Source organism: Bombina bombina, chromosome 2 (assembly GCF_027579735.1).
Source record: "Bombina bombina isolate aBomBom1 chromosome 2, aBomBom1.pri, whole genome shotgun sequence".
NCBI lineage: Eukaryota > Metazoa > Chordata > Amphibia > Anura > Bombinatoridae > Bombina > Bombina bombina.
This window is the reverse complement of record NC_069500.1, coordinates 1136704163-1136728833: the sequence shown is the minus strand read 5'-3', so window position 1 is coordinate 1136728833 and position 24671 is coordinate 1136704163. Positions and strand designations below refer to the sequence as shown.

At 39.6% G+C, this 24671-nt stretch overlaps 1 protein-coding gene across 1 annotated transcript in view; it reads right to left on the bottom strand.

Annotated features, from left to right (window-relative positions):
• The window catches only part of KLHL2 (kelch like family member 2), a 445714-nt gene that overhangs the window by 24391 nt on the left and 396652 nt on the right, over positions 1 to 24671 (bottom strand). The window contains 1 exon segment of the mRNA XM_053703800.1: positions 13965 to 14105. Coding sequence (XP_053559775.1) covers positions 13965 to 14105 — 141 coding nt within the window.

Sequence of the window (24671 nt, the reverse complement as noted above, 5' to 3'; positions counted from 1 at the left end):
ATATTATTCTAGTAACCGGTTTCCTATCCTGAGCAAGAGTATTAACAACAGACTCAGAAAAACTGTTAAATCTCCAAGCCATCAAGCTTAGAGATTTTATATCTGGACGGAAAACGGGACCTTGAGACATCTGAACCAAATCTGCAAACCAAACTCTTTGAGGCCATTTCGAAACAATTAGAATTACTGATGCATTCTCTTGCCTGATCTAGTCTATTACAGTATCAGAGGTATAAACACATAAGCTAGCCAAAATGACAAAAGCATTCTTAGACCATCTGTCTCCAGAGCCCTTGGAACCCTGGACGTGGAGAAATACTAAGGAAGTTTGTTGTTTAAACTGGAAGCCATGAGATCTCTCTCTGGTAGGCCCCAAAGATTCACAATCTAACTGAATACATCTGGATAAAGAGACTTTTCCCCTGGATGGATTGTCTGACAACTCAGAAAATCTGCTTCAAAAAATGTCCACTCCTGGAACATGTGCAGCAGATATATGACAATGATGGATCTCTGCCAAATCCAGAATACTATGAACTTCCTTCATCGCAAAGGAACTCCTGGTACCCCCCTGGTGATTGACAGCCACAACTGTAACATTGTCTGATTGAAACTGAAGGAAGGATTCTATCCTTAACTGGGGCCAAAAGAGAAGAGTCCTGTGAATTCCTTAGAGTTCAAAAATATTTATAGGCAACCTGGCCTCCCAGGGTGCCAAAACTCCTTGAGCAAGACACAAGCCCCATACAGAACCCCAGCCGGACAGACTTGCATCTGTTGAAATTACTAACCCCCATGAGATAGATTGTCTTACAAGAGAACTCAGGAAGATAATTTGTGATAACTGGGAGTAATCCCTGTTGCACTGATTTAGCATGCAAAGCTGAAGAGGCCTCATATGAAGCTGAGCAAAAGGCCCTGCATCTGATGCTGCCACTAACAAACCTATTACTTCCATGCATGAAGCTACTAAAAGGAAAAAAAAAGAAAAAAAATGGAGCACCGATTCTAGCAGGGGGAATAAAAGATAAATACTTTATTAAGAAAACATTTGTTCAGGGTCCAGTGTCCCCCGGGGTAAAAACTGTGTTGGTAGGTAAAAAAAAAGAGTGAAAATCAAGCTAACATGTTTTGGCTCTCATGCCGTAATCCTAGCCACATGTAAGCCGTGGACTCTCCTCCCCTTTAGATGGAAAAAGATAAGCTTAATGCCTAATACTACAAATATGTCCCTCATGACTAAGTCAGTACTGAAGAGTGGAACTCCAGGGTCCTAACCAGGAAACCCTAAAATAAAATAAACACTTGCACATCTTTTTTCTTCACCTACCTCCAGTGGAGGCAAAGAAAAGACTGATTACCATAGAGGTAAGAGGGTTCATATAGAGCTCTGAGGTTTGGGAATCTTTGCCTCCTAGTGGCAGGAAAGGTAATTTCCAGGAGTAATGGATTGTGGACTCTTATCACCTATTTGAAAGAAATCCCTCCCACCTTACTGGAAACTAGTCTGACGTTTAGCCAAGCAAGAAAGGTAGGAAAGGAAACAAGCAAAAACAGGAGAAAAAAAAGGAGGTGAAAAAAATTATAAAAAAAAAAAATCAGAAAAAATAACAGTGTAGGGTCTTGTGGATTCCCAAACTCCAAGAGCCCTATAAAACTCCTCCCAACGCTATGGTAACTAGGCTGATGTATAATAACAGGGTAGGGTTTCGTGGATTACGAAACTCCAAGAACCCTATAAAACCCCTCCCACCTATTGGCAACAAGGCTGATGTATAGCCAAGCAAAAAAGAGGTAGGAAAAGAAAACAGAGCAGATAAAGGAGCAGGAAAAAAGATGGGCAAAAAATACAAAACTACCACTAGAAAAAAATAACAGCGTGGGGTTTCGTGGACTCTCAACACCATGAAAAAAATTAATTTATTGGGTAAGTCTAAATTAGCTTTTATTTTATACAGGTGGTGAGAGTCCAGGATCTTGGGAAACGAATACCCAAGCAGTAAAGTCCATGAGTAATGAGGGTGGGACAAGCATGACATATAGTTTCTCTTGTTTCACAATACATTTTTCTAGTTTTTATTTATTTATTTATTTAGCTATATATATATATATATATATAAAAAAAAAAAAATAACAAAATAAAAAAAAAAACAGGATTACTGCCTGAAGGACTTCCTACCAAAGGCTGCTTTTGAATAACCGAAAAAACATCCAAAAAAGGAACAATTAAGAAAAAGTATACAAAGAAGACCAGTCAGCTGTCTAATAAATTAGGCAACTGACCTGAAAAAAAGAGCATTAAACTTTTTAGGAGGAGACTGACCCACCTCCAAAAAAGCATATGAATCAAAAATTTGTTAGGTTATCAAAAAGGTACTCACAAGTGGAGCAGCACCCAATTGTGCTAAATCAAACAGACTGGGATCTCACAGTGTCCCAGCTCACTGACACTGCAATTAAACTGGTTTCTCCAACGTCTTGCCGGACTGACAGAGCTCAGACTCTCACAAAGAGGTTTACATAAAACCACATTTTATTAATAAAATACAAATCTCAGTGTCTCATTACACTATGTTTAGGGCTTTTTTTGACTATATTTCTATAGTGTTCACCCCATCTGCTTCTGATTTTACGTATGGTCCTGCCTAAATATTGTGCCCCACAAATGCAGGTAAGAAGATATATTACATAGTTAGAACCACAATCTAACCTTTCTCTTAGTTGATACGTATAACCCGAGGTAGAAGAGGTGGCACTAGTGGTCCCATGGGTCACATATTTGCACATATTGCATCGTTTCTTCCCACATCTAAAGGATCCTTTACTATAGTTATTATTAACCGCAGTTCCAATTTTGGATACTCTTTTTGACATTATTATTTTGCTTGGAGCTATCTTTTGCTTAATTGTAGGGGCTCTTTTGAATGTTACACTAGGTGAGTCATCTAGTATTCCTTTAAGGATAGGATCCTTTTTAAGCAGGTACCAGTGTTTGTTGATTATCCTTTTTAGAACTTTATAGTTAGAATTGTAATTGGTAATAAATGAGATGGTTTTTCTTGGCTAGTATTTTTACTGCAGTTAGTTTTGGGGGGGGGGGGATTGAGAATATCTTCTCTCTCTCATTTACACATTTAGACTATTTTTCAGTAAGTCTAGTTACATTTATTAGCAATGAATCTTACACATTACAAATCACAGTTCTATAAGTTGCAAATCTACTCTGTTATTTGCACACATTATAGTTTATTGCCCTGTACTATTATCACATTTCTTTCACTTTTTGGTCTTATTTTTAGAACAACATGTATATTAGAGTCTAATAGTATCTCACTAGCAGCCGCATATTAGTATAAATAAGAACATAGTATAATCAATTTTTTATTAATTAACATTTTATTGTAGGCTCAGGTTGTGGACTCTTCCCATATTAGGCTGTCACCTTCTAAACATAACAACTATGCTATGCATGTGGGCTGTATTAGCCTAGCCCTGATTGGCTTTGTGGTCATCCCTTAACAATTGATGATAGGTCCTCAGTGGCCCTGTGACTTATAATGTATAAGGAAGTAAACCATGTGTCAGGAAGTAAATCACTCTTAGGATCAGACAAACTTAGAGCAAATTGTACATTGCTGATCTGAATGAAAAAAGATATTTTTAAAAACATCATATGTCAAAAGTCATAATTAGAGGCAATAATGGAAACAAGATTATTATAATGCACACATTGCTAAATATCTTTCTATTTATATACATATCTGTAATTAAGTATAAAGAGCATAGAATGCACATAGGTTCCGTTTTGACAAATACAGTATATTGTATTTTAACATTTTATTTTGACTTTTGTTTTTACAGTTTTAATACAGAGGTAATGTGGGTCATGTTTTAGTAATTATATTTTAAAGGAATATATATGTCAATAAGACAAGACCTTGTTCACAAGATTGGATAGACTCATTATGTTAACCCTTATGTGTATATATGTATGTGTGTAGATATGTGTATATATGTATATGTATATATATATATATATATATATATATATATATATATATATATATATATATATATATGTATATGTATGTATATGTGTGTATGTGTGTATGTGTGTATATATATATATATATATATATATATATATATACTCATTCTCATGATACATTTTTAAAATGTTTTTAGATGTTTAAAGATTGTCATTCTATTTTGTTTATTATGTCAGTGGTTATATTGAGACCAATTAGTACACCTGGTTGGGTGTGTCAGGTGTTAATGAGCTGGGATTGGTCATATGTTTTTATTTAAGCCAGTACTCTCATTGTATCAATAGAAGCCTGATGAAACAGACAGCAGTCTGAGAAACGCGTTGCTTGTTCTTTTAATATCTAGTGTCATGAGACACTGAGATTTGTATTTTATTAATAAAATGTGGTTTTATGTAAACCTCTTTGTGAGAGTCTGAGCTCTGTCAGTCCGGCAAGACATTGGAGAAACCAGTTTCCTTGCAGGGTCAGTGAGCTGGGACACTGTGAGATCCCAGTCTGTTTGATTTAGCGCAATTGGGTGCTGCTCCACTTGTGAGTACCTTTTTGATTACCTAACAAATCTCTTTCACCAACTGTATTACACCAGGAGGCGCCTTTGTCTTTTTGTGATTTTTTCACATAGAAAACTTGCTCTTAGATCCTGATTTCCCTGACAAAGCAGCTGACTCCAGTCATCATCTGTGTTCCTGATCATTGATCATCCTGGTATTTGATCATATTCATCATTTGAGACTATTCCCACCCCAATTGGGACATTTACCATCTATATAACATTGCAGAAGAAGACAGCATTTCCAGATAAGAACCTTTCAGGAATTTCTTATTACTGCATTTGTTATTATTTGTGTTGTATCCTATGTTTCTCATAGTCCCATATTTATAAGAATTGTTTCTTATTTGTTTACATTATTTCATATAGTATATTTTATTCTAGTTATTACATGTAATATCTTGTTCTCTTCTCTCTTAGCCTATTTACATAGTAATCATTTAGGGTCCTGTGCGCCCCCTAGTAGTAACACACCCTTAGTGTTACTGATTGTTTCTTTTGTATGAAAGAAAAATGCTTCCTCACATTTTCCTGAACCTGCTACCTTCTAACTTAAAGTGAATGTCAATTTTCAGCAATGAGAGCCCGGTTTTTAAAAATACTTTTAAAAACAGGGGCACTTTCATTGATGAAAATTTACATTGCACCGGATTTGTAGAAATACTTACCTTTTACTTCTGCAAAGCCGGATCGATGATCCCCCGCCTTCTACTTCCTGCTGTACAACCACAGCAATGACAAAACTGGCTTCCTCCAATCACAGCCGGGGCATCACGAGATGGACGCTCTGGGGTGCAAGCCATGATTGGAGGAAGCCGGTTTTGTCATTTCTGACGTCAGTACAGAGGAACGGAGGCTGGGATCGGCGATCCGGCTTTGCAGAAGTAAAAGGTAAGTATTTCTACAAATCCGGTGCAATGTAAACTTTCATCAATGAAAGTGCCCCTGTTTTTAAAAGTATTTTTAAAAACCGGGCACTCATTGCTGAAAATTGACATTCACTTTAAGATTGTGACCCCCAGTTTTGGTATTTCTTTTTCTTCTGTTAAGTGTGATCAGTCCACGGGTCATCATTACTTCTGGGATATTAACTGCTCCCCTACAGGAAGTGCAAGAGGATTCACCCAGCAGAGCTGCACATAGCTCCTCCCCTCTACGTCACTCCCAGTCATTCTCTTGCACCCAGCAACTAGATAGGTCGTGTGAGAGGACTATGGTGATTATACTTAGTTTTATATCTTCAATCAAAAGTTTGTTATTTTAAAATAGCACCGGAGTGTGTTATTACCTCTCTGGCAGAGTTTGAGGAAGAATCTACCAGAGTTTTGCTATGATTTTAGCCGGAGTAGTTAAGATCATATTGCTGTTCTCGGCCATCTGAGGAGTGAGGTAAACTTCAGATCAGGGGACAGCGGGCAGATGAATCTGCATAGAGGTATGTAGCAGTTTTTATTTTCTGACAATGGAATTGATGAGAAAATCCTGCCATACCGATATAATGTCATGTATGTATACTTTACACTTCAGTATTCTGGGAGAATGGTACTTCACTAGAATTACACTGTAAGAAAGACATAAAGCTGTTTAATAACTAGAGATTATGTTTAACGTTTTTGCTGGAATGTAAAATCGTTTTCATTTGCTGAGGTACTGAGTGAATAAATGTTTGGGCACCATTTTTCCACTTGGCAGTTGCTTAAATCTGTTTTTTCTGTCAGTTTCTGTTCTCCCTCACTGCTGTGTGTGTGGGGGAGGGGCGCTTTTACTATGCATCAAATATTTCAGTCAGCAACTCATTGTATTCCCTGCATGATCTGGTTCATCTCTACAGAGCTCAGGGGTCTTCAAAACTTATTTTGAGGGAGGTAATTTCTCTCAGCAGAGCTGTGAGAATTATAGTTTGACTGAAATAAAAACTTTTATTCTGTAATTTGTTTCCTGCTTTCAGAAATTGTTATCTTTGCTAATGGGATTAAACCTTTGCTAAAGTTGTGTTGTTTACAAGGATTGAGGCTATAACTGTTTCAATTTATTAATTTTTAACTGTCATAGATCTTCTGTGCTTCTTAAAGGCACAGTACGTTTTAATATTATTCTATTTGAATTGTATTTCCAAGTTGCAAGTTTATTTGCTAGTGTGTTAAACATGTCTGATTCAGAAGATGATACCTGTGTCATTTGTTGCAATGCCAAAGTGGAGCCCAATAGAAATTTATGTACTAACTGTATTGATGCTACTTTAAATAAAAATCAATCTGTACAAATTGAACAAATTTCACCAAACAACGAGGGGAGAGTTATGCCGACTAACTCGCCTCACGTGTCAGTACCTACATCTCCCGCTCAGAGGGAGGTGCGTGATATTGTAGCGCCGAGTACAGCTGGGCGGCCATTACAAATCACATTACAGGATATGGCTACTGTTATGACTGAAGTTTTGGCTAAATTACCAGAACTAAAAGGTAAGCGTGATCACTCTGGGGTGAGAACAGAGTGCGCTGATAATATTAGGGCCATGTCAGACACTGCGTCACAGGTGGCAGAACATGAGGACGGAGAACTTCATTCTGTGGGTGACGGTTCTGATCCAAACAGACTGGATTCAGATATTTCAAATTTTAAATTTAAACTGGAAAACCTCCGTGTATTACTAGGGGAGGTGTTAGCGGCTCTGAATGATTGTAACACAGTTGCAATACCAGAGAAAATGTGTAGGTTGGATAAATATTTTGCGGGTACCGACGAGTACTGAGGTTTTTCCTATACCTAAGAGACTTACTGAAATTGTTACTAAGGAGTGGGATAGACCCGGTGTGCCGTTCTCACCCCCTCCGATATTTAGAAAAATGTTTCCAATAGATGCCACCACAAGGGACTTATGGCAAACGGTCCCTAAGGTGGAGGGAGCAGTTTCTACTTTAGCTAAGCGTACCACTATCCCGGTGGAGGATAGCTGTGCTTTTTCAGATCCAATGGATAAAAAGTTAGAGGGTTACCTTAAGAAAATGTTTGTTCAACAAGGTTTTATATTGCAACCCCTTGCATGCATTGCGCCGATCACGGCTGCAGCGGCATTCTGGATTGAGTCTCTGGAAGAGAACATTGGTTCAGCTACTCTGGACGACATTACGGACAGGCTTAGAGTCCTTAAACTAGCTAATTCATTCATTTCGGAGGCCGTAGTACATCTTACTAAACTTACGGCGAAGAATTCAGGATTCGCCATTCAGGCACGCAGGGCGCTGTGGCTAAAATCCTGGTCAGCTGATGTTACTTCTAAGTCTAAATTGCTTAATATACCTTTCAAAGGGCAGACCTTATTCGGGCCCGGGTTGAAAGAGATTATCGCTGACATTACAGGAGGTAAAGGCCATGCCCTGCCTCAGGACAAAGCCAAAGCCAAGACTAGACAGTCTAGTTTTCGTTCCTTTCGTAATTTCAAAGCAGGAGCAGCATCAACTTCCTCTGCACCAAAACAGGAAGGAGCTGTTGCTCGCTACAGACAAGGCTGGAAACCTAACCAGTCCTGGAACAAGGGCAAGCAGACTAGGAAACCTGCTGCTGCCCCCAAAACAGTATGAATTGAGGGCCCCCGATCCGGGATCGGATCTAGTGGGGGGCAGACTTTCTCTCTTCGCCCAGGCTTGGGCAAGAGATGTTCAGGATCCCTGGGCGCTAGAGATAATATCTCAGGGATACCTTCTGGACTTCAAATACTCTCCTCCAAGAGAGAGATTTCATCTGTCAAGATTGTCAACAATCCAGACAAAGAAAGAGGCTTTTCTACGCTGCGTACAAGAGCTCTTGTTAATGGGAGTAATCCATCCAGTTCCACGATCGGAACAGGGACAGGGGTTTTACTCAAATCTGTTTGTGGTTCCCAAAAAAGAGGGAACTTTCAGACCAATCCTGGACTTAAAGATCCTAAACAAATTCCTAAGAGTTCCATCGTTCAAGATGGAGACTATTCGGACAATTTTACCTATGATCCAAGAGGGTCAGTACATGACCACTGTAGATTTAAAAGATGCTTACCTGCACATACCGATTCACAAAGATCATTACCGGTACCTAAGGTTTGCCTTCCTAGACAGGCATTACCAGTTTGTGGCTCTTCCATTCGGATTGGCTACAGCGCCAAGAATCTTCACAAAGGTTCTGGGTGCTCTTCTGGCGGTACTAAGACCGCGGGGAATCTCGGTAGCTCCATACCTAGACGACATTCTGATACAAGCTTCAAGCTTTCAAACTGCCAAATCTCATACAGAGTTAGTGCTGGCATTTCTAAGGTCACATGGATGGAAGGTGAACGAAAAGAAAAGTTCACTCGTTCCACTCACAAGAGTTCCCTTCCTGGGGACTCTTATAGATTCTGTAGAAATGAAGATTTACCTGACAGAGGACAGGCTATCAAGACTTCAAAGTGCTTGCCGCACTCTTCATTCCATTCAACACCCGTCAGTGGCTCAATGTATGGAGGTAATCGGCTTAATGGTAGCGGCAATGGACATAGTACCCTTTGCACGCTTACACCTCAGACCACTGCAACTGTGCATGCTAGGTCAGTGGAATGGGGATTACTCAGACTTATCCCCTTCTCTGAATCTGGATCAAGAGACCAGAAATTCTCTTCTATGTTGGCTTTCTCGGCCACATCTGTCCAGGGGGATGCCATTCAGCAGACCAGACTGGACAATTGTAACAACAGACGCCAGCCTTCTAGGTTGGGGTGCCGTCTGGAATTCCCTGAAGGCTCAGGGACTATGGAGTCAGGAGGAGAGTCTCCTGCCAATAAACATTCTGGAATTGAGAGCAGTTCTCAATGCCCTCCTGGCTTGGCCCCAGTTGACAACTCGGGGGTTCATCAGGTTTCAGTCGGACAACATCACGACTGTAGCTTACATCAACCATCAGGGAGGGACAAGAAGCTCCCTAGCTATGATGGAAGTATCAAAGATAATTCGCTGGGCAGAGTCTCACTCTTGCCACCTGTCAGCAATCCACATCCCGGGAGTGGAGAACTGGGAGGCGGATTTCTTAAGTCGTCAGACTTTTCATCCGGGGGAGTGGGAACTTCATCCGGAGGTCTTTGCCCAAATACTTCGACGTTGGGGCAAACCAGAGATAGATCTCATGGCGTCTCGACAGAACGCCAAGCTTCCTCGTTACGGGTCCAGATCCAGGGATCCAGGAGCAGTCCTGATAGATGCTCTGACAGCACCTTGGGACTTCAGGATGGCTTACGTGTTTCCACCCTTCCCGTTGCTTCCTCGATTGATAGCCAGAATCAAACAAGAGAGAGCATCAGTGATTCTAATAGCACCTGCGTGGCCACGCAGGACTTGGTATGCAGACCTGGTGGACATGTCATCCTGTCCGCCTTGGTCTCTACCTCTGAAACAGGACCTTCTGATACAGGGTCCCTTCAAACATCAAAATCTAACTTCTCTGAAGCTGACTGCTTGGAAATTGAACGCTTAATTTTATCAAGACGTGGGTTTTCTGAGTCAGTTATTAGTACCTTAATACAGACTAGGAAACCTGTTACCAGAAAGATTTACCATAAGATATGGCGTAAATACCTACATTGGTGTGAATCCAAAGGTTACTCTTGGAGTAAGGTTAGGATTCCTAGGATATTGTCTTTTCTACAAGAAGGTTTAGAAAAGGGTTTTTCTGCTAGTTCATTAAAGGGACAGATCTCAGCTCTGTCCATTCTGTTACACAAACGTCTGTCAGAAGTTCCTGACGTCCAGGCTTTTTGTCAGGCTTTGGCCAGGATTAAGCCTGTGTTTAAAACTGTTGCTCCACCATGGAGTTTAAACCTTGTTCTTAATGTTTTACAGGGCGTTCCGTTTGAACCCCTTCATTCCATTGATATAAAGTTGTTATCTTGGAAAGTTCTATTTTTAATGGCTATTTCCTCGGCTCGAAGAGTCTCTGAATTATCAGCCTTACATTGTGATTCTCCTTATTTGATTTTTCATTCGGATAAGGTAGTCCTGCGTACTAAACCTGGGTTCTTACCTAAGGTAGTTACTAACAGGAATATCAATCAAGAGATTGTTGTTCCTTCTTTATGCCCAAATCCTTCTTCAAAGAAGGAACGTCTACTGCACAACCTGGATGTAGTCCGGGCTCAAAAATTTTACTTGCAGGCAACTAAGGAATTCCGACAAACGTCTTCTCTGTTTGTCATTTACTCTGGGCAGAGGAGAGGTCAAAAAGCTTCCGCTACCTCTCTTTCTTTTTGGCTTCGTAGCATAATTCGTTTAGCTTATGAGACTGCTGGACAGCAGCCCCCTGAAAGAATTACAGCTCATTCTACTAGAGCTGTGGCTTCCACTTGGGCCTTCAAGAATGAGGCCTCTGTTGAACAGATTTGCAAGGCTGCAACTTGGTCTTCGCTTCATACTTTTTCCAAATTTTACAAATTTGACACCTTTGCTTCATCGGAGGCTATTTTTGGGAGAAAGGTTCTTCAGGCAGTGGTTCCTTCTGTATAAAGAGTCTGCCTATCCCTCCCGTCATCCGTGTACTTTTGCTTTGGTATTGGTATCCCAGAAGTAATGATGACCCGTGGACTGATCACACTTAACAGAAGAAAACATAATTTATGCTTACCTGATAAATTCCTTTCTTCTGTAGTGTGATCAGTCCACGGCCCGCCCCTGTTTTTAAGGCAGGTAAATATTTTTTAATTTATACTCCAGTCACCACTTCACCCTTGGCTTTTCCTTTCTCGTTGGTCCTTGGTCGAATGACTGGGAGTGACGTAGAGGGGAGGAGCTATGTGCAGCTCTGCTGGGTGAATCCTCTTGCACTTCCTGTAGGGGAGCAGTTAATATCCCAGAAGTAATGATGACCCGTGGACTGATCACACTACAGAAGAAAGGAATTTATCAGGTAAGCATAAATTATGTTTTTTGTGGAAAATACTTTCAGCTTTCACTTTATTAAGTCCCTTCATACAATTGAAGGTATCTATCATGTCACCTCTTTCCCTTCTCTCCTATAAACTATACATATTTAGATAAAAGAGCCTTTCTTTGTATGTTTTATATTTTTTTATATTTTAGACCATGCATCATTTTAGTAGCCCTTCTTTGGACAGTTTCTAGTTTACCTATATCCTTCTGGAGATATGGTCTCCAGAACTGTACATAATATTCCAGATGAAGCCTAACTAGCGATCTGTAAAGTGGCATAAGAATCCAGCAATTTCTGCTAATAATAACTCACCCAATGCAACCAAGTATTCAACTTGCCTTACTGGCTGAAATGCTGATTTGTCTAATTTTAAACCATCTAAAATAATAATTCCCAAGTCCCGTTCCTCTTTAGTTATAGTCAGTAATGTATCATTGAGACTATAATTGACCTTTGGATTTTTGGATCCTATATGCTTAATTTTAATTGGTAATATTAAATTTCAGATCCCATTTATTTGCGCAGTCCTCCAGTTTTTTAATATCACTCATTTGATCCAATCCTCCTGGAACATTAACTCTGTTACAAATTTTTGTATCATCAGCAAACAAGCACACCTTCCCCTGGAGCCTACTTCTAATATCACTAATGAACATGTTAAACAAAAGAAGGCCGCATAACTGACCATTGGGGAACACCACTAGTAACTGACCCCTCATTTTAATATAGTCCATTAATTAAAACCCTCTTCCTTCCAGCATTCCACCCACTTAATCTTAGCATCTACTCCAAGGCAAATTTGTGAGTAAATTTGTTGTGTGCGACAGTGTCAAATGCTTTGCTAAAGTCTTGATACTCTACATCTACAGCTCTTCCCTGGTATATTACTCTCACAACCACTAAAAATAAATTGCTAAACTGCTGAATCTTTCAAAAATACATGTTATCAGCTTGTAAAAATGTAAATAAATAAACAGTGCACAGAAACTCTACTTGGAAATTAAGAAAGCGAAAGGGTCGAAATCTTCCTGTAAACATTTGCCCTAAAATCTTTTCCTCTTAGTACAAGTCTGCACCCTACTGGTGTCTGACTGATATACACCCTAGCTCCCCTAATCTCCTTCAGTATGTGACGTATTTATTTTATACAAACATATCAAATTAATATCTTTTATAAAATTAACATGGCATTTAGAATGAAGGATTGTATTTTATTGTAAATGCTTAACACATTAAATACATACCTAAAATTGTATACATTAGTTACAGTCTATTACCATGAACAGAAAAGAGATAACAGCATATTCATTTAATCAAGATATTTATACAAAACATTCAGGGCCAGCTTACGAGTGGAGTGCAAGTTATAAGAGGTGTATCGTGGGTGTTTGCTTGCGTCGGAAGTAGTGTGTGTATAACAAGTTGAAAGTAAACGGGTTCGCTTAAGTGCAATTTAATTTAACGCACATCGGGATAGCACAACCTCTGGTTAACTGATACGCTTGAATAAAAAGTTGCACAAAAACACATAAAAAATACAGTTACACTAATAACAACACCATCTAATAAAAATTGCACAAAAAAGTGCTCAAAGGGCTTTAACATAGCGCCACTGTTATGGAGTGACCTCCCGCACACTTTCAAACCTTCCCCAAGCCTAATATCTTTTAAGAGATCCCTCTCTACATATCTCAAAACAGAATGCACCTGTCATGGTTGATTATATATTTCCTATCTGTTCTATGTAAAAAAAATTGCATATATTGTGTATTATTATTGTTTTTGTATTTTATTGTACCCTATTGTATCAATGCAATGTTTTGTGGACCCAGGACATACTTGAAAACAAGAGAAATCTCAATGTATCCTTCCTGGTAAAATATTTTATAAATAAATAAAAAGAAATACATACATACACATGTCTACATATACACACACATTAATAATAAAAAGTACATTTATTTTCTAATATAAACTTATATATATATATATATATATATATATATATCTGATACTGTTCATGTAAAATACATATCTATACCTATAGGAATAGATATGTTGGTATAGGTATATACACATATATATAGAAATATTCTATTTAATAAAAGGACATTATCCTGTAAGTGGCTTTTTGCACGTGTTCGGTTAGAGCACAAGCAAAAACATTTTCCTTTTAACACGCAAATAGCTTACTTCTTGCGCATCATGCTCAAGCGGGGCAATCAATAGCGCTCCACTTGTAATCTAGCCCTCAGAAGGTTTTTGTATACACATTGAATGATTATTTAGATGACAAAGAGATTTCTAATACAAATGTTTCCCTTTAGCATTTTTGAAGTGTGTGGAATAAAACTGTATATAGACATCAGTTTTGTTAATTTATCTTGCTATAAATACATTTGAACCCTTGATAGAAGGCAGTTTATGGCACCTACCTGCATTTCTCCTGCACATGTTCATATCTGCAACTTGTTTCCACATACTCGTAGAGGGATCATAAACCTCAACGCTTTTCCTCACCAAGGGACCATCATGGCCGCCCACTGCATACAACAAACCATTTAAGACCCCCACACCTACAAATGAGAATTTTAAGCGATATTAAAGTCCATTAAAAAAAAAATCTGTGTGCAAAAACAATTTTTTAAGAGCATATAAAATGTTGTTGTCAATTAGAAAAAATGCAGACGATACACCCAATGAAAAGTCAGGGGGAAGTCATGTTCTCTGTCTCCTTTGCTGCAGTCAGTCAGAGGCACTTCTCTAAGTAAAAAAATTGAGACTTAAAGAAGCATTAAACGCTAAATAAATGCTAGATAGAATGAAGTACTCAAAGAAACGATAAGACTGAGAATAACATGTAGATGTATTTTTTGAAGTTTCATTAGCTGTTTAAATATTGACAAAATAAGTTTAATGTTTTAGTGTCTATAAAACATTGGGAACTGCCATGGTGTAACTTAGGTTACCTTTTCTGCTTTAGCCATTTATTGACAGTTATAAATAGGTCACTAGAGTGTGCAGCCAATGGCTGTGTTGAAAATAACAGTGTTCCGCACTTCCATTTCTAACAGGAACTAAAAAGATAACAATTTCAAAATGGAATTACAGGAAAAGGTCAACAAAATTCATTATGAAAGTATATTGCAAAGTTTATATATATAAATATAAATAATAACCCATGGAGGGTCAATACAAGCAGTCAGCACATGGTACTTCAAGCTAACATGTTTCGGCGCAATGCCGTAATCATAGATGGTTGTATGCACCTGTGCTGTTCTATTTAAAAAGCAGAAAACATTTTCATTGGTTAATTGGAACACTTTCCAATGTGTGAGTTAGTGAACATAAAACTTTAAACTTTAACCTTTGTCATACCGGGCAAAGAATATATATAGTACACATACACAGTTGCAAAGTATTAAACTAAAGTGGATAAGATAACCTTACTCTTATTATAGGCAAACATATATTATATGCCATTGTACCAAAACAATTAGAGCCTTCTTTCTAACATAAAGAAATTGTTACCTTCGTTATCCTACAACTTGTGAATAATATTAGGGAAATGGAGAGAACAAGAAATGTAACAACAATATATGCAAAATGTATAAAATCCATAAACACTTGTATCTATACATGTTGTTCTGAAAAACAAAAGGCTGTTTGAGGCATTTTATATTTCCTCAGTTTGTTACCAGTTTGTCACAAGCTTGTACTGACTCACCACTATTCAAGTGTCCTATGGAAGGAATGTGTGCTTAATACAACCGGAGGTACTATATATGGCGTTATCGAACTGTTCACTTGGATTGGGCTGTACATTTTGGGATTTTGGGAAATCTAAGAAGGGAGCTTCTTAGATTTCAGTACACTATACTGCCTTCCCTTGAATAACTCTCTCTCTCTCTCTCTATATATATATATATCATTTTATATTACTATCTCAAAGTGTTTAATGTCCCTTTAATGTCGGATTTCCTTATACACAACAATCAAAGGATAACTGCCGTATGCACTGCAGGTCTCCAATGCATTTGGAAGGAAGGGGGGGGGGGGAGCACAGTTTTTACTTAGTAATTGCAGGAATAGAAAGAATAAATGTATTGTGTATTGCTATGCTTTACCATATTTACTGAAACACTGTATGAGAATTTTACACTTGTTTTTAATGTCACTTTAAGCACTGCATTTTCACGAAACTTTTAGAAACTCATTCTGGAAGAATTCTCACACCCGCTTGCCAATTTCCAACTACGAGCAGAGAGAACTTAATATGGTAATCACTGATGAATATTTTGGGAAACAAACACATTGGGGTTGTGATCACTCAGAGCAAAAAATAAATACATTTAGTTTTAGAAGTCTTATATGAGATCGTGCAAACAGAACAACTTCAAAAGATGCCACCATCAAACTAATGGTCTCTATCTAGTTCACTGCTGAAGGAAGACACATTTTACCATCCTGATTGTCTGCATGTCTTTGGAAAATTTTGTGTCTAAGAAGAAAAAAAAATAAATGTATGCTTACCGGATACATTTATTTATTTCTGGATATGTTGAGCCACAACATCATCAATTACTAGTGGGAATATCACTCCTGGCCAGCAGGAGGAGGCAAAGAGCACCACAGCAAAGCTGTTAAGTATCAGTCCCCTACCCACTATCCCCAGTCATTCGACCGAAGGGAAATGGAAAAAGGAGTAACACAAAGGTGTAGAGGTGCCTGAGGTTTAGTAAACAAACCTTATGGTAAATCTTTCTAGTAACAGGCTTGCGAGCCTGGATCATTTTCTCAATGACCAACTCAGAAAAACCACGCTTAGACAGAACTAAGTGTTCAATCTCCAAGCAGTCAGCTTCAGAGAAACGAGATTTGGATGAAGGAAAGGGCCCTGAGTTACAAGGTCCATCTTCAGAGGCAACACTCAAGGTGGAACAGATGACATCTTCACTAAGACTGCATACCAGATCCTGCGAGGCCATGCAGGAGCTATTAGAATTACAGATGCTCTCTCCTGTCTGATACGAGCAATGACTCATGGAAGGAGGGCAAATTAAGGCAACAGATATGCCAGACTGAAATCCCAAGGAACCCCCAGAGCATCTATCAGGACGGCCTGCAGATTTCTTGACCTTGAACCATACCTTGGAAGCTTGGCATTCTGCGAAGGCGCCATCAGATCCAACGCTGGCATCCCCCCCATTTGAGGGTTAACCTGAAAAACACCTCCGGATGGAGAGCCCCCCTGGGATAAAGTCTGTCTGCTCAAGAAATCCACTTCCCAGTTACCCACTCCTGGAATGTGAATGGCAGATAGAAAGCAATTGTGATCTTCCGCCCACTGAACAATCCGAGCCACCTCTTTCATAGCTAAGGAACTCTGAGTTCCTCCCTGGTGGTTGATGTAAGCCACTGAGGTGATGTTGTCCAACTGGAACCTGATAAACCAGGCTAAAGACAAACTGACGCCAAGCCATTAAAGCATTGTAAATTGTTCTCAACTCCAAGATATTTATGGGGAGAGCAGACGCCTCCCGAGTCCATATTTCCTGTGCCTTTAAGAGTCTCTTGTTGACTGATCTAGCTCTATCCTCTGAGACAGATCCAAATGGTCTCCGTTCCATTGTCGGAGAATGCATAACTGCAGAGCTTTAAAATGGAATCGAGCAAAGGGAAATGATGTCCATGGAAGCGACCATCAGACCAATTACTTCCATACATTGAGCCACTGATGGCCGAACAGTAGACTGCAGAGAGAGGCAAAAGGAAAGAATCTTAGATTTTCTGACCTCTGTCAGAAATATTCTCATTGATAGGGAATCTATTATGGTCCCTAAGAAAACTGCCCTTGTAGCTGGAACAAGGGAACTCTTCTCCAGATTCAATTTCCATCTGTGGGAACATAGAAAAGACAACAAGATCTCTGTGTAAGAGTCTGCTTGTTGAAAAGATGGTGCCTGAACCAATATGTCATCCAGGTATGGTGCCACTGAAATTTCCCGAGACCTGATCACTGCCAAGAGAGCCCCCAGAACCTTTGAGAACATTCTGGGAGCTGTGGCAAGGCTAAACGGAAGAGCCACAAACTGAAAATGTCTGTCTAGAAAGGTGAATCTCAGGAACTTGTGATGAACCCTGTGGATGGGAACATGAAGATACACATCCTTCAGGTCTATGGTTGTCATGAACTGACCCTTTTGGACCAAAGGAAGAATGGAACAAATGATTTCCATTTTGAAGGATGGTACCCTGAGAAACTTGTTGAGACATTTTAGGTCTAGAATAGGACAAAAAGTCCCATCTTTTTTGGGAACCAGAAACAGATTTGTATAGAATCCTAGACCCTGTTCCCTTACTGGAACTGGGACTATCACTCCCAAGGAAGAGAGGTCTCAAAACACAATTCAATAACGCCTCTCTTTTTATCTGGTCTGCAGATAATCTTGAGAGGTGGAACCTGCCCCTAGGAGGAAAAGTTTTGAATTCTATTTTGTATCCTGAGATACTATGTCCACAGACCAGGGATCTGGGACATCTCATATCCAAGCTCGAGAAAGTCTGCCCCCCACTTGATCTGATCCTGGATTTGTGGGCAAACCCTTCATGATGATTTAGACTCAGATTGCTTCTCCTTGTTCCAAGACTGAGTGGTTTTCCAAGAAGACTTGGACTGTTCCTTCTTGGAAGAGGAAAACTTTCCTTTGAAGTTACGAAAGGAACGGAAATTACTTTGACGTCCTTTAGGTCTATTCTTCTTGTCTTGTGGTAAAAAAAGACCCTTTTCCACCAGTAATATCAGAAATTTCTGCCAGACCAGGTCCAAACAAGGTCTTACCCTTGTAAGGAAGTGCCAGAAGCTTGGACTTAGAGGAAACATCCACTGACCATGATATCAGCCACATCACCCTGTGGGCTAGGACAGCAAAGGCAGATATCTTAGCTCCCAGTTTAATAACTTGCATGGTAGCATTAATTCTGTCTTGGATCTCCTCTGAAGGAGTCTCTACTAAAATTGAATCAGACAAGGGGTTGCACCATTAAGATGCCGCACTTGACAAAGTGGCAATACAAATTACAGGTTGCCATTGAAAACCTTGATGAACATACATCTTTTTCAAATAAGCATCCAGCTTTTTGTCCATTAGATCCTTAAAAGAGCAGCTATTCTTTATAGGGATAGTAGTTCTCTTAGCCAGAGTAGAAATGGCCCCTTCTACTTTAGGCACCGTGTGCCATGAATCATTAATGGAGTTAGCGACAGGAAACATCTTTTTAAAGACAGGAGACAGGGAAAAAGGTATCCCTGGCTTCTCCCATTCCTGTGCAATAATCTCCGTGGCACGGTCTGGAACAGGAAACACTTCCACAGAGGAAGGAACATCATAGAAGTATACTGTCTGAATCTGAGATTTCACCCTCAGATGCTACAAATTATGAGGGAGGGCAACCTGAGTAGTAATTTTCCTCTTGCGTTTTCAATTTAGCATAGGAAAAGCAGAAAATGCCACAGATACCGCAGAGGATACCTGAGCAACAATTTTTGCAGGCAAATAACCTCCTACAGGAGGCTGAGAGGAACTGCAGGACACTGTATGTGATGCCATAGAGGTTTGGGGCGTTTAAGGAGAAAGCTGTGGCATTGCCTGAACTGCATCATCCAGAGAGACATTGGGCTCAGAGAGTAACAATCTATCTAGAATACAAAAATCCTAGAAAAAAACATGCAGCATGGAATTTCGTAGTAAAACAATTAGTGTCTCAAAGCATATCAAGCATTTATGATAAGATACAGATTATTGTCCAAAAAAACAAAAATACATGACACATAATTGTCTGAATTTTCAGGCAAGGATTGAACCTCTGACCTTGAAGGTCATATTCTGCAAGGCAATAGATTTGCTTACTAAGCTATTACATAGTTTTAAAAGAAAAATTTTAAACAAACATTTATTAATTCCTGCTACTGTCGCTTTAAGAATTCTCTAGCAGAGCGAGGATATCTTATTCCCTTATTTTTCTCACACTGCGGCAAGAAAACTGAGGGACCTCAGCACTCTAACTGATGTGACTAGGGAAAATACTAGACACGGCATAGAAATTTGCTGCATACAACTCCTAGGAGATGCCAGTAGAGAAAAAGACACCGCTTTGCTTTAGAAACGGTAAGCGAAGAAGCGGGTCACATAACCTCCCACAGGAATGGTGCAATAGATAATAAAATGCATGCTCTAAGACAAAAGTTTACAAAGGATCGTATAATCGACCCTGTGACCGAAATACACTAGCCCAAAGCTGAAAAATAGCGAGTACTATTTAGAAGCCATAAAAAACATAAAGGGAATGCTTTATTCCAACCAAAGAATGAACCCCTAGGTCTCAATAAATTATAATCAGTGCCTTCAGCCTGCCCATTAGTATCCACACAAAGGATACCACATGTCCCAATGAAATGTGCAGATACAATTTCTATAAGTGCTTTTTAAGTCCCCATACCTTGAAAACAAAAGGCACTTACCTGCATTGTAGCCGTCCGGCAGGTGGACAACTCACAAGGTGTGAAAAGATGCAACTCCTTACAGAGACCTGTGGAAAAAGAAAGAACAGAGTAAACCTACTCTGGCTTTCTATACCAGGGCAGCAAAATGTTAGGAAAATGCAGCAAGACCCACCTTACAAGTTCCTAACTGCTTTAAAGCCACCACTACCCTACTGAAGAGATTAAAGTGGACTATGGCTAGACCCCAAAAAATCTTGCTTGTAGCAAAAGAAATCCAATTTTCTTCAGACACCAGATCTTCACCTTCTCCATTGACAGAGGCAAAGAGAATGACTAGGGATTGTGGGAAGGGAAGTTATACTTAACAGATTTGCTGTGGTGCTATTCCCACTAGTAATTGATGACGTTGTGGACTCTCCATATCTTAGGAAAGAAAAAAGTTTTGCTTACCTGGGCCAATGAAATAGAATGTTAAGTTACCAGCATACTATATAGACTTGATATGAATTATTAATAATTGGGTACTAGGAGTTTCACTCCGTTTTGGAGAGTACGCAGTGCTTTTTTCTTTTTTTATTTTCATATATTTAAAATATTGTTTTCTTTTTTTGTAATAACGTGTGATGAATTTTAGTTTTAATGGTGGCATTGTCCACAACACAAGTATTGTTTTAAACTTATTGTAAATAAATGTTATGTTTTAATAAATTTCACAACACATTGAATACACTCCACCATAATAGGATTAAGTAATAATCCTCCCAAGTGTGCCCCATAATGCTTCTGTCCTCTCCTTATTTATTAATCTAGATCTGTTAGTCTGACACCAATAGTGGGGAAGATACTTCAAGGGATTATATTGTTAAGTATATTTGTGTAAACAAGATTATGAGTTCAAAACAGCACGATTTTCTGAGATATAGATAATGTCAAACTAATCTAAATAAATTATGTGAGAAAGTAAGTAAAATATAGATAATGGGGAATCAGTTTATGTGATATACTTAGATTTTGCAAAGGCGTATGATACAGTGCCACATGAGCGATTAATGTACAAAATTACATTAAATGTACAAAATTAAGGGACTGGGAATAGCTGAAATTGTTAGCTCATGGATAAATAACTGTATAAAAGATAGGGAGCAAAGAGTAGTAGTGAATAGATCATACTCAGATTGGACAAGCATAATCAGTGGAGTCCCCCAGGGATCAGTACTGGGCCCTGTTATTTTTAATATTTTTATTAATGACTCAGAGCAAGGATTAAATATCAACATCTATATTTTTTTAGATGATACAAAGTTGTGTAAGGTCATTAGGTCAGAGCAGGATGAACATTACAAGGGTATCTGAAAATTTATGCTTACCTGATAAATTTATTTATTTCCGGACATGGAGAGTCCACAACGTTATTCAAATTACTAGTGGGATATTCAACTCCTGGCCAGCAGGAGGCAGCAAAGAGCACCCTAGCAAAGCTGTTAAGTGTAACTGCCTTACCCATAACCCCCAGTCATTCAGCCGGAGGAAATGGAAAAAGAAAGAAACACAATTGTGAAAAGGTGCCTGAGGTTTACTCCAAAAAACCTGTTGAATTCAAATTAAAAAAAGAGGGCAGGGTCATGGACTCTCCATGTCCGGAAATAAATAAATTTATCTGGTAAGCATACATTTTGTTTTCTTTCCTTTGACATTGAGAGTCCACAACGTCATTCCAATTACTAGTGGGAACCAATACCCAAGCTAGAGGACACAGAATGAACAGGGAGGGGGGAAAAGGCAGGAGGACCTAAACAGAAGGCACCACCGCTTGTAGAACCTTTGTCCCAAAAGAAGCCTCAGCCGAGGAAAAAGTATCAAATTTATAGAATTTAGGAAAAATATGCAAAGAGGACCATGTTGCTGCCTTGCAAATTTGTTCCACAGAAGTTTCATTTTTGAAAGCCCAAGAAGAAGAGACAGCCCTAGTGGAATGAGCCATAGCTCTCTCAGGAGGCTGCTGTCCAGCAGTCTCATACGCCAAATTAACCAAACTTCTTAACCAGCGGGACAGAGTGGTAGAAGTGGCCTTCTGACCCTTACGCTTTCCAGAGAAAACAACAAACAGGACATAAGATTGCCTAAAATCTTTAGTAGCTTGTAAGTAAAATTTTAGAGCACGCATAACAGCCAAGTTATGCAAAAGACGTTCCTTATGAGAAGAAGGATTAGGACAAAAAGAAGGAACATTTCCCGATTAATGTTTCGATCCGAAACAAACTTAGGGAGAAACCCCAATTTGGTATGAAGGACCTCCTTAAACGCATGAAAAATAAGGTAGAGGGAATCACACTGTAAAGCTGAAAGCTCAGATACTCTGCGAGCGGAAGAAATGGCAACAAGAAACAAAAATTTGCAGGATAACAGTTTTATATCAACAACATGCATTAGCTCAAACAGAGCCTGCTGCAAAACTTTAAGAACTTAATTAAGGGTACACGGAGGAGTAACAGGTTTAAACACAGGCCTAATTCTAACCAGGGCCTTTACAAAGGCTTAAACATCTGGTAGATCTGCCAGACTTTTGTGCTAAAGGATAGATAACACAGAAATCTGACCCTTTAAAGTATTGACCGATAAACCTTTATCCAGTCCATCCTAAAGAAAAGACAAAATCCAGGGAATCCTCACCCGGCTCCAGGGGAATCCCTTAGATTCACACCAATAAAGATATTTACGCCATATCTTATAGTAAATCTTGCGAGTAACTGGTTTTCGAGCCTGAATCATAGGTTAAATGACCGCTTCAGAAAAACCATGTTTGGACAGAACTAGGCGTTTAATCTCCAAGCAGTTAGCTTTGTAGAATCTAGGTTTGGATGGAGGAAAGGACCCTGAAGTAGAAGATCTTTCTTCAGAGGTAACCTCCAAGGAGGTAGAGATGACACCCTCACTAGAACCGCAAAACAGATCCTGCAAGGCCATGCAGGAGCTATTAGAATCACGGATGCTCTCTCCTGTTTGATACGAGCAATTGAATCGTGGAAGGAGAGCAAAAGGAGGAAACATAAGCCAGAGAAAACCTCCAAGAAACCGCTAGAGCATCTATCAGAATGGCTTGAGGATCTCTTGACCTTGAACCGTACCATGGCGTTTTGTCAGGATGCCATCAGATCAAACTCTTGAATCCCCCCTGGAGGGTTATCTAAGAGAACACTTCAGGATGGAGAGCCCGCTCCCCGGGATGAAAGGTCTGTCTGCTCAGAAAATCCGCTTTCCAATTGTCCTCTCCTGGAATGTGGATGGCAGATAGGAGACAATTGTGGGTTTCTGCCCACTGTAGAATGAGAGACATCTCCTTCATGGCTAAGGAACTCTGAGTCCCTCCCTGGTGGTTGATGTAAGCCACTGAGGTGATGTTGTCCAGTTGGAATCTTATAAACCGGACCAATGACAGTTGAGGCCACGCTGATAGGGCATTGAAGATAGCTCTCAATTCCAAGATGTATATTGGAAGAGAGGACTCTCCCCGAGACCACAGGCCCTGAGCCCTTAAAGGCCCCCAAACAGCTCCCCAGCCTGACAGGCTGGTGTCCATCGTCACAATTTCCCAGGAAGGTCTCAGAAAGAAAGTTCCCCTAATACAGATGTTCCAGTGACACCCACCATGAGAGAGAGTCTCTTGTTAGAGGGTCCAGATTTATTCTCTGAGATAGATTCAAATGATCTCCGTTCCATTGACGGAGCATACAAAGCAGCAGCTGTCATAGATGGAACCGAGCAAAAGAAAGATGCCCATGGATGCCACCATCAGACCAATCACCTCCATGCATTAGGCCACAAATGGACGAAAGGCAGACTGGAGAGAAAGGCAGGAAGCAAGAATCTTGTTTTTTCTGACCTCCATCAAAAAAATCCTCATGGACAGGAAATCTATTATAGTCCCTAGGAAACACACTTTGGTAGAAGGAACAAGAGAACTTTTTTCCAAATTCACTTTCCACCCCATGGGAACGTAGAAAAGACAATAGCATCTCTGTACGAGATTGGGCTAGTTGAAAAGATGACGCCTGAACCAAGATGTGATCTAGGTAAGGCCCTACAGCAATTCCCTGGGATCTGATCAAAGCCAATAGCACCCCCAGAACCTTTGTGAATATTCTGGGAAGACGTTGCTAGCCTAAATGGAAGTGCAACAAATTGGTGCTTGTCCAGAAAAGCAAACCTCAGATACTGATGGTGTTTCCTGTGAATGGGAACATGAAGGTATGCGTCCTTCAGATCTATGGTCGTCATAAACTGACCTTCCTGTACCAAAGGAAGAATGAAACGAATAGTTTCCATCTTGAAGGACGGAACACTGAAGAATTTGTTGAGGCACTTGTGGTCTAGAATGGGCCAAAAAGTTCCCTCCTTTTTGGGAACCACAAATAGATTTGAAAAGAATCCTAGACCCTGATCTGCCAGAGGGACAGGAAAAATAACTCCCAGAGAATATAGGTCCTTTATATAGTTTAAGAAGGCCTCCTTTATTTGGTTTGAGGATAGTCTTGACAGGAGAAATATGCCCCTTGTAGGGCAAGACTTGAATCCCTTTCTGTAACCCTGGGATACTATGTCCACCACCCAAGGGTAAGGGACATTGTGTATCCAGGCTTGA